Source organism: Sprattus sprattus, assembly GCF_963457725.1.
Source record: "Sprattus sprattus genome assembly, chromosome: 3".
NCBI lineage: Eukaryota > Metazoa > Chordata > Actinopteri > Clupeiformes > Clupeidae > Sprattus > Sprattus sprattus.
In genome coordinates, this window is record NC_137922.1 from 49167892 (window position 1) to 49179413 (window position 11522).

At 51.1% G+C, this 11522-nt stretch overlaps 1 protein-coding gene across 1 annotated transcript in view; it reads left to right on the forward strand.

Annotated features, from left to right (window-relative positions):
- Nucleotides 1–1935: 1935 nt before the first annotated feature.
- LOC308362822 (uncharacterized protein) overlaps nucleotides 1936–11522 on the forward strand; it is a gene marked incomplete at its 3' end in the record, with an annotated part of 79953 nt that continues 70366 nt past the window's right edge. Inside the window, exons 1-4 of the mRNA XM_080835550.1 lie at nucleotides 1936–5697; nucleotides 6097–6196; nucleotides 6598–7129; nucleotides 7426–7893. Of these exons, the coding sequence (XP_080691676.1) occupies nucleotides 3310–5697; nucleotides 6097–6196; nucleotides 6598–7129; nucleotides 7426–7893 (3488 nt within the window). The 5' untranslated portion in view covers nucleotides 1936–3309. The remainder of the gene's footprint in view (nucleotides 5698–6096; nucleotides 6197–6597; nucleotides 7130–7425; nucleotides 7894–11522) is intronic.

Below are 11522 nucleotides of genomic sequence, written 5' to 3' on the forward strand. Positions count from 1 at the left end.
GGAGAGAGGGGGGTTAAGAGAGGGGAAGAAAGAGAGAGGGGGGTTAAGAGAGGGGAAGAAAGAGAGGGAGGGAGAGAGAGGGGGGTTAAGAGAGATAGAGAGGGAGAGAGAAAGAGATAGACAGGGGAAGAGAGCGAGAGAAAGAGAGGTTTATGCGTGGCGTAGGGATTACTGCTGACTGGGGCTGTAATGTAGTGGGGAATAAGCTGTTTATGAGCTGCTCATTCTCCTCTCCTCTCCGCAATACTGCACTGCACTGGCCCCTCTTTCATTTGCATTCTCCTTTGCTCTCTCTCTCTCTCTGTTTCTCTCTCTGTCCCTCTCTCACTCTCCCTGTCTCTCTGTCTCTCTCTGCCTTACCATCTTTCTCTCACCCTTACCATCTCTCTCTCTCTCTCATTCATTCCATCTCTCTCTGTCTGTCTTGCTCCCATTCCATCTCTCTCTCCCATTCCATCTCTCTCTCCCATTCCATCTCTTTCTCTCCCATTCCATCTCTCTCTCTGACTCTCTCTGCCTTACCATCTCTCTCTCCCTTACCATCTATCTCTCACTCTCCCTGTCTCTCTCTCTCCCTTACCATCTCTTTCAAACTCTCTCTCCATCTCCCTCTCTCTCTTTCCATCTCTCTCTGATTCTCTCTCTCTCTCTGTCTCTCTCTCTCTCCCTTACCATCTCTCTTGCATTTTCTCTCTCTCCGTCTCTCTCTGTCTTTCTCTCTCTTTCCTTTCCCTCCCTCAGTCTCTCCCCCTCTCTTTCATTGACTCCGATAACCAAAAGCACTCACTAACTCACTCACACACACACACACACACACTCTCTCACTCTCTCATGTACTGTGTCATTTACTCATTCATGTATTACTCACTTCATGTATTCACTCGCTTGTGTGACTCCCTTAACTAACTGCAACACTCTGACAAACACAGAGACAAACACACACACACACACACACACACACACACACACACACACTTACTCTTTTGCACATTCACTCACTCAGACACTCTCTCTCTCCTTTTGTAGTGTCATTGTTTCCCTCTGCCTCTGTAATGCTCAGAGCATGCAGTGTAATCTTCAGTAATCTTCTGTAATGTTCCTCTCTGTGAATGCCAGCCAGCAGGATATCCTGCCCCTCTCAGAGCGGAGGCCTTCCTATGAATGGGCTCGCTACTGCCAGGTCACAGTCACACTCTCCACAGCATGTGCATCAGTCAGCTAGGAGAGTATAACTGCTGTGATCTTCCAGCCTCCCCATCCCACCCCACCTCACCTCTGTCACTAAGACGAGGTGCTCTGTGACTCATCGTCAGAAGTCAGCTAGGACAGTATGACTGCTGTAATCTTCCAGCCTCCCCCACCCCATCCCACCCCTGTCCCTAGGTGCTCTGGGACATGTCGTCAGAAGCCCCTCTCTGCAGGGCAGTTGTTTAGGGTCACATCAGAAAACACTTTGTAGTCATATGACGGCTTATCCAATGAAAGCGCCAGTGGACGTCTGCTTTCTCTTATTGGATTTTCTCTTTTTGATCAGTCCAGGGGCCTTAAGCTGGAGCAGCTGCATGCGTTACTTCTCTTTTTGTCCCCTTGTCTTTTTAAGCCACACTTCCCCTTTTTGACACCCAAGTAATTTGAAAAGAAAAATAGACATATATGAAATATCATTTTCATGTTTGCCGCAGCTATATCAAGCAATATATTTTTTTTTTCTCTGCTTGGCTGGTAAGATTGTGAAGATTGTTCAGTTGATCAAAAAGGTGCTAAGAAACAAATAGAATGGCCATCGCTACACATCAGGCTGTATTAACACATCACCACACATCCAAAGCCATTAGCATCCTTGTCTGCCAGTTAATTTGTAAGTGCAAATTATAGTGATGGGGGGGGGGGGCAGTTAATTTGTAAGTGCAAATTACAGTGGGGGGGGGGATCGGCTCCTGGAATGGTGGTGTGGAACTAGCCTATCAAACGCCTTGGCGATCGTTATTTCATTCCCCCTGCGGTGTAGATAACTTAAAGGTGCAGTCCGCAGTTCTCCCATATACTTTTTGTTGTCAGATTTAGAGAACTGCTCATCAGTGTCTTCTAGCTGTCCGTTCAGTGTGTGCTCTCAAAAACTCTGACGTTCATTCACAGACCTGGCTTTCTGTAACAGGGAAACAAACATAGTCGGTCCGAGCCATAAACAATCCCAATCCAATTAGCACAGTGTTTCAGGAGCACTGAAGGGAGAGGTGTAACTTGATTAGCTGTTAACCTCAAATATCACTACACTTTTGCAAAACCGAATCGCGGACTGCATCTTTAAAGCTATACTACCCTTTTTTATGAGCAACTAGTTTTGGTGTCATCTTCAAATAAGTGCTGATGTGAAGGACATATAAATACACCTGTCGTTCCTACCTGTCGTCCAGGCTATGCACTATGTGGCTCTGTGGTCTGGGTTGAAACACAATTTAAGAACAGCTTTCACAGCACGACATTGTCAAAAATATTGCCAAAAGATGCAAGTTAGCATGATAACAAGCTTTTTATCAGTGCTAACTGGGCTATTGGTGGTGGTTTTTTTTGTGCTAACTGGGCTATCTGTGGTGTTTTTATCAGTGCTAACTGGGCTATTGGTGGTGTTTTTATGAGTGATAGCTGGGGCTATCTGTGGTGTTTTCAAGGTTTTTTTCTTTTCTTTAGGTTAGTTATAAATCAAAACTCCATAATACTTCTTTAAAAGAGATAATTTGGCTGGGAGGAAATGGGGACATTGAAATGGATTTGAGATAGAAGATTTTGTAATAAAAGATTTCTAAAATTGAAATTCTCTCTCCCTCTCTCCCTCACTCCCTCCTGCTCCCTCACTCTCTCTCTCTCTCTCTCTCTCTCTCTCTCTCTTTCCCCCTCTCTCTCTGGACACAGGTCTCAGTACAGTACTGAAGAAGATGGCCTCTGGGTATCGCTCCCCGCCCTCTGCTCTCCCTGCCTCTGTGTGTGCTGTTCAGCCCATCAGCAGGAGAAATAAAAGGCCAGACAAACTACTCTGTTGAAAAAAAAAAAGAGCAGATGAGAAGTCCACACACACACAAACACACACACATACACACGCTCGCACATACCCACACACACTGCCACAGCAACCAAAAAAAACTTGCACTGACTAAGCAGGGTAAAGGAACGCTATTTAGGATCTCTCCCTTTCCTAGATCTCTCTGCTTTGTCTCTCTCTCTCTATCTTCCCCACCTCTCCTTTCCCTTCTTTTTCTCTGCCTCTCTCTCTCTCTCTCTCTCTCTTCCCTTTACCCATGATGCATTAAGGGCATGTCTCAGTCCGGTAAAGTTCTGCATCTGTACGTGGAGGTGAGAGCTGCCTCGGAGCATGATGGGAAAGAGTGTTCGGGCGGGGAGTCCGTCACTGCCGAGGAGGTCGCCGCGGAGATGCTGACTCACTTGGCCTCCGTCGCCGGCGGCAACACATCATCAGCAGGTACTCCCAATCACCCCTCCAAAACCGCGGCCAGCTTCCAGCTCCAGCAGTCCGGAGATGCTGCAGGCGCCCGCACCCCTTACCCCCCGCTCCGGCAGATGCAGTCTGGGGTGGAGGGGGACTGCACGGTCAGCAGGACCCCCCAGCATTTCCATGTTCCACCCCCCTCCCCTTCCCCTTGCCCCCGGCAGCAGCAGGTGTGTCAGGACGGCGCCCCCTCTGGTGGCAAGCGGTCGGTGGTGACCTTCAGCTACGTGGAGAAGTCCAGCATCAAGACCGTTGAGACTCCTCTGTGCCCCAGTGGAGGGAACGAAGAGGAGTGCTCCACCCCTTTGTACGTCCGCAAGAGGCTCAGCGACCCCGTCTGGTTCGGGAGTCCAGACTCCTCGTGCAGCAACAGCCCCAAGCATCCCTTCCGGGGCCTTGGACGGGGTGGTTGCCAGGCGACGGCTGGCTCCCCCGGCGGACGTCGCTCGACGCTGGACTCGGCCGTTGGGCGCGCCGCCACCCAGAGAGCACTCGAGGACTTTGGCTCGCCGCTGCTGAGGTGCCGCTTTGCCCACGAGCTCGAGCGCGGGCAGGGATACAGGCGCGGGTATGCATTCGGCTACGGTTCGCCCCAGCACCAACAAGGCCATGCTCGGTGCCAGTCTTGGGCCGGGTCGCCGGTTCCGGCCCGAAACCCCAGGGCGGGGCCCACCTGCGTTCCCCCGGTTGATCCACACAAGCATGGTGGCGCGTGTGTGCTTCCCAGAAGCCCTGCTTCGGACCAGCTCTCTTGTCAGGCCAGCAAGGCGGTTCCGAACAAGATCCAAACCCAAACCACCAGACCTGGGTCCTATGCAGATCCCCATCCCCACCCCTGTGTGGTCCACAGCAGACAGGCATCCTTGAGCAGCTGCAGCCCCATCGCCCAGACGACCCCCACCGGGAGCGCCGACAGCCCCAGCTGTGGGCACAAGGCCAGCCAGGGCTTCGCCAGCCGCTTGGCAGAGGGCATGAACCAGCTCAGCAGGAGTCTGGGGATGTCCCCGTCGCCCGCCAACAGCCCGGAGGTGGCGCGGAAGCTCTCCGAGGAGGCCACCAGGGTGTCGGAGATTTTTAATGAAGTTAGGAGCTCGACACCACCTCCCCCCAATGCACTGAGCGGCCCGACGGAGCACTGTGGACTTAAGTACCTGCACATGTCTCACAAGTACGCCACCGCGACGCCTCCTTCCTCACCGCGCCAGGCAATAACCATGAACATCCCTGTTTGTGGCAGTGGGGAGGAGTCCAACCTGACCAATGAGCATCACCAGCCAAACAAAACCCCGCCTTTCACTCCCTCTTCAGCACAGGGGCCTGTTCAATCACCAGCCAATCACATGAGAGGGCAGGGAGGAGACCCGCCCACTCTCTCAACGGTGCAATACTCGGTCTTACCAGCAGGGGGAGCCCCAGTGTCCCCCGCCATCCCATCTCGTCTCCTCCGCCCAGCCTTACCTGAGGGGGAGGCGTGCTCTCCCATGAGGGACCCCAGGCTGCGGCAGTGTGAGCTCCAGCCTGCAAACAGCCCCACACTCCATCGACGGCAGCCTCCACAATACATGGGTGACTCTCGGTTCTCCTGCCCAGAGCGGGGCACCGTGCTGGGCAGCGAGCCGACCGCAGGTGGCCTGGGCACGGACGGAGGCGTGGAGGTGGCGCGAAGACTCTTCCTAAGCCAGGCGGTGGAGGAGACGCCCGTCAGCTGGACCTCCAGGGAGGAGGAGTGGGGCAACCCGGTCAAGATGGGGGAGGCAGACGAGAGGACAACAGAGGAGGGGGGAGACAGCAAGAGGAAAGAGGACCGAGAATCCGTCCAGACTCAAATCCAAACCCAGAGCCTGGTTCTGCTGAGCCCGACCCATGTGCGGCTGCAGAAGCAGGCAGAGCAGAGGAGAAGGGAGACCCTGCTGCTTGGGCCTATAGCTTTAGAGCTTCATAGGGAGGAAGAGAAGCAGGAGGTTGGGGGTCACGGGGAGGTCACAGGTCATGGAGGGGGCAGAGGTCGGAGCGGGGGGCTGCTGAGGGTGGAGGTTGACGCAGGCGACGGCGAGCAGAATGGAGTGCAGCCTGGGTCGTCGCGGAGCTCCAGCGGAGTCACAGGTAGCCTAGGTGACAGGGACTGTGTGTCACCAGAGTCGAGTCAGTCGAGCCAGCAGAGCAATGAGACGGGACACGCCACCTCAGGAATACAGGTGAGTGTGTGTGTGTGTGGGGACACACACACACGCCGCCAAAGGAATACAGCTGATTGTGGGAATGTGTGTATGTGCTTGGAATAACCGGTGTGTGTGGGCCATGCCACCTCTGGAGTACAGGTTTGTGTGTGTGTGTGTGTGTGTGTGTGTGTGTGTGTGTGTGTGTGTGCAGAACACGACACCTCAGGGATACAGGTGTGTGCAGTATGCGTACAGTACGTATGTGGGTTTATGCACATATGCTTTTATGTGTACGTATGTGTGTACTGTATGTGTCTGCATACATGTGTCTGTGCATGCCTGTCTGTGTGTACATGTCTCAGTGCGTGTATGTGTGTGTGTGTGTATGTGTCTGTGCGTGTCTGTGTGTGTGATGATCTCTCCTCTGCTCCTCAGTCGGACAGTGGCTCTGTCATACCCGGCCCTTCGCTCCACTGTCGGAAGATGGCTCGAGCCAAATGGGAGTTCCTGTTCGGAGGCCCAGCAGAGGAGAAGAGTGAGTGCTCAGTACAAGGGGACATGCTGGCAGTTTGTCAACAATGATCATAGTCGTTTGATATGTCTGATGTGTGAAAATATCTTAATTGCCCTAAATATTTAGTGTAATTATCAGTGTCAAGCTGTGACACTTTTGTCAAGTTTGCTCCATGTAGTATGTCTCAGTGCTACAGACTAATATATGACTTTGTTAACAAACATGAATCATAGTCGTTTGATACGTCTGATGTGTGAAAATATCTTAACTGCAGGAATGTTTAGTGTAATTATCAGTGTCAAGCTGTGACAAGGTGAGGGAACATGTTGACAGAAGTTCTTCCTGCTGCTTCTGAGAGCAGCTCAGTGAGTTTGTTGTGATTCTTCTTCTCTCATTCTACGGCCTCTGTAACCCTCCCATAGACCCATACACAGCGCCCCCCAGTGGCACCTCCAGTGAGTCTCCCACCCCCACCCCTCCCAACTTCCTCCCCCTGGATCTGGGTTCGCTGCGGGCCAATCACAACGTGCAGCAGGTGGAGGTGGAGCTTGTGACCCCGCCCCCAGCCGCCCTGGGCTTCTGCGCCAAGACGGGCATCATCCGGCGGACGCTGAAGTACTCGGAGACGGACCTGGATGCTGTGCCGCTGCGCTGTTACCGGGAGACGGACATTGACGAGGTGCTGCTGGCCGAGCAGGAGGACGCCGACTCGGCGTTTGGAAGCAACCGGAGCGTTTTGGGAACGTCAGGAACAGGTAGCAGCCCGTTGGGAATGACGCTGTTCGGAGAGGAGGTGGAGGGGGTGGAGGACGAGGAAGGAGAAGAGGACGATGATGATGATGATGATGAGGAAGACGACAAGGTAGCGAGTTGGGTTAGTTTGAGGATGCTGGGAGATACCAAGAGGCAGCGAGCCAATCATGACGATGAGATTTTCAGCATGCTTCTGAGGAGGTGGGGTGGAGAAACGCATGCACACACTTGTTCATATACACACTCATATACACACATATTCATATACACACAGACACACAGACACACAGACACACAGACACACAGACACACAGACACACAGACACACAGACACACAGACACACAGACACACAGACACACAGACACACAGACACACAGACACACAGACACACAGACACACAGACACACAGACACACAGACACACAGACACACAGACACACTCACTCTCTTTCTGTGTGAATGTGTGTCTGTCTCTCTCTCTCTCGTTCTTCTCTCAGGCCTTTAGAGAGTTTCTTTGATTACCAGCCCCCTCTGAAGTCCCCCCTCCTCATCACAGCCCCTAAGCTTCCTTCAGGCGAAGGCCAGGACACCTTCAGCCGCCATTTTGAGAGCATCATGGAGTCGCAGCGTGCCAAGGGCACCTCCTACAGCAGCCTGGAGAGCTTGGACCTATGGACGTCCAGCACGCAGACCGTCTTCACCTTTGACCTCCCAACCCTGACCCCTAAGATCCAGGGTCAGGTGTACCATAGTGCGCGGCAGATCGTGCAGCTGAGCTTTGCACCTCTGGCCCACTGCGAGCTCCCGAGCCGCTCAGAGTCGGCGCAGACGGTTACCGGCGGCGACTCGGACGCCACGCGCGCCCCCTCCAGTGAGAGGCTCAGCAGCGGCTCCGATGATACACTCAGGGGCGGAGCCAAGAATACACCAGTCTGGCACAGCAACCCCGCCCTCTCCTTACCCAGGTGAGTGATATCATCTCTATTGGCCTACAATCCCTTTTTTCTCTCAACCATCCTGTCTGATAGTGTCGTGTTTGTATTGCTTGCGTGTGTGTGTGTGTGTGTGTGTGTGTGTGTGTGTGTGTGTGTTACTTCACTGTCTGCTGTCTGATCATTGTATTGTTTGTATTGCTTTAGTGTTCCATTGTGTGTGTGTGTGTGTGTGTGTGTGTGTGTGTGTGTGTGTGTGCGTCTGTGTGTGTGTTTTTGTTTTATTCTCTGTAATGGTGCTGACTGTGTAAAGAGCTTTGAGTCCCAGATGCTCAAGTTGCCTGTAAATGAGGACATGAAGATGAATAATAATGCCTCTTTTGGCCAGAGCTGTACACAGTGTGTGTGTGTGGGATAGCCTATTCTCGTGCACACACAGACAGGATAGGCTATTCTCTACCTCTGTTTTTCTCCCTCTCTGGTGTGAGTGTGTGTGTGTGTAGTATTGCTGCTTATTTCTTCTGTGTGTTGTAGTGATGCTGTCGTTATGTTTGATGCAGCTGTGAAGTGTGTGTGTGTGTGTGTGTGTGTGTGTGTGTGTGTGTGTGTGTGTGTGTGTTTGCTGTAGTGATGACATGATGTTTGATGCAGACTGTAGTTTAGTTCTGGAGATGGCATCTGTAGCCGACCTTGTGAAGGTTACTTGTTGGCTGACTCACACACAGACGCACACTCTCTGTGTTTCTCTCGCTCACACACTCACACCCACACACATACCACACACACACACACACACACACACACACACACACACACACACACACACACACTCTCTGTAATGAGTGTTGGATCAGAGGGAGACCAGGTGGCTGCGGAGTAAGTCACCTCCACCTGACAAAAACACAGCAGAGGACCCTGAATACATTTCCCCAAAGAGAGGACATGCCGCAGTGTGTGTGTGTGTGTTTGTGTGTGTGTGTGTTCCTTTGTTTTTGTGTCTGTCTATGGGGTGAGAGTCTGAGCAGACAAATGTGTGTGTGTGTGTGTGTGTCTGCCTAAGGGATGAGAGTCTGAGTGGACAATTTTGTGTGTTTGGTTCCTTTGTCTTTGTGTCTGCCTAAGGAGTGAGCGTCTAAGTGAAAACATTTGTTTGTGTGTGTGTGTGTGTGTGTGTGTGTGTGTGTGTGTGTTTGTGTGTCTCTGTGTGTGTGTTCCTTTGTCTTTGTGTCTGTCTAAGGGGTGGAATCTGAATGGACAAAAGTGTGTGTGTGTGTGTGTCTGTAGTGCTGAGTGATCGATTGAGCTTTTATTGTGCCGTGATAGCTGTGTGTGCTGTCCGGAGGGAAACTCCTAGTGATTAGACGGATCACCCCTGACTACGGCCATATTAGTCTCCTGTAACCAAACCATATTTGAGATGAATGATGTGTATCAAACTCCATCTCTATCTGTCTCTATCATATCTGTGTCTCTGGATGTACATATACATGGATGCATGGATATCTTTGTGTGTGTTCCTGTGTGTCTGCGGATGTAGAGACACATGAATGTATGGATATCTGTGCGAGTGTTTCTATGTGTCTGTACATTGACATGAACGTACAGATATGTCTTGACTGTCTCCATCATATCTATGTGAGTGTTTCTGTGTGTCTGTGGACGTACATACATTTATGGATATCTGTTTGTGTGTTCCTGTGTGTCTGTGGATGTAGAGACACATGAATGTATGGATTTCCGCGTACATCTGTGCCGCTTCTTTACTGTATTTCAAGTCTGGATGCCATCTTATGCATTCAGTGTGTGGCAGTCTCCCATCTTCTGTATCGTCACTGTCGTTACCTGTGCAGTGGCTCCAGGCATGTCCACTAGATGGCGATAGAGAACCATCCTGTTGCCGATGTCGCTCTCTGTCGACAGCACACTGTAGAGGGCAGAGTCGAGCAGAGCAGACGGTGACTTTCCTGTAACCTTCATCTCCTCAATCTCACCATCTCCCCCAGACTCTGATTACTGTGGAGTTATAGGTTACTATGAGCGTTAGGGTGAGTAACACTCTGATAACTGTGGAGTTGTAAGTTAGTATGAGCGTTAGGGAGAGTTAAACTCTGATAACTATGGCCTTATAAGTTACTATGAGCGTTAGGGTGAGTTGGCATTGCCTTTGAAGAAATGCCTTGAATGATTTAGGTGTGAGTGCTGTGTTCTAGCCCCTTCTACTAGTTATTAGTAATGTTGTATCCTGTGTTCCTTGGAAATCTTTCACTGTGTGTGTGTGTGTGTGTGTGTGTGTGTGTGTGTGTACTGGCTTATTGTTTACTCTTGGTACCCATCTGTTGGTTTGGTTGTGAGCATGTCTATGAATATTTGGATCTGTGTGTTTATCCATGTGACTCTTTGTGTGTGTGTGTTTGTGTGTGTGTGTGTGTGTGTGTGTGTTTGTGAGGTCAGTGAGAGGTTGGTGTGTAAATGGCCTGTAGAGCTTCTCCCCTCAGGCTGTTGTACTGCAGTCAGATGAACACTTACAGGACTGAGAGTCCAGCCGGGCAGAAGATGCAGCAATCCAACTGCCATGAAAACACTACAGCACATACACACACACACACACACACACACACACAGACACACACACACAGACACACAGACACACACACACACACACACCTACACACACGCACGCACGCACACACACACGCACACATGCACACATGCACACACGCACACAGAGGGACACATGGATAAACACACAGATCCAAATATTCATACCCAAACCAAACCAACAGATGGGTACCCAGAGTAAACAATAAGCCAGTACACACACTCACACACACACACATTCACACACTCACACACACACACACACCACAGTAACTCAAATAAGACAAACACACACACTTCCACTGCCTCTCCTTATCCCACACACACACACACACACACACCTATTGAATCACACACTGACCATTATCATCTCCCTAGTTGAATGCATTCCTCAACCACACACACACACACAGGGATTAGCGCTCGTAAGCATTCTTCGCTCCATCCTCCGTCCTGCCCGAGAGTGATCAGGGCATTCCTGCCGCAGCACTGAGAGATGAGACGCCTATAATTAAGCACGGAATTCCTCACTCCCTCCCTCCCTCTCTCTCGTTCTCTCCCTCCCTCCTCATCCCTCTCTCTTGTTTTTTTGGGATTGGTTAGTGCATTCGCACAGAGGGGTCTTTTGTTCCTGCTCTGCTAGTGGCCTGTGAAAAGGGTTGGGGTGTGTGTGTGTGTGTGTGTGTGTGTGTGTGTGCTCTGCAGCGCTGAACAGGAGTGACCTGGGACCAATGCTCAGCCGCCCTGGTAATGAGACTAACGCGAATGTGTTCAGCTACCGGATAGCAGCACTGATGAGAGCCGGGCTGGGAAAAGAAACCGCAACAAAACAACAGGGAAACAGACCGGAACGTTTTTAGCAAACACTGATAGAGTAACTAAACTGTCATGTTGAACTTTCTCTCTCTCTCTCTCTTAGTCTAGTTTCTCTAACATTTAACAATGTTTTCTGGGCGATGGCTATCATGTTGAACACTCTCTCTCTTAGCTGTCTCTCAGAAAACATTGTCAAACTACAGAGAAACTAGACTATCCTGTTGAACACTCTCTCTCTTCCTTAGCTA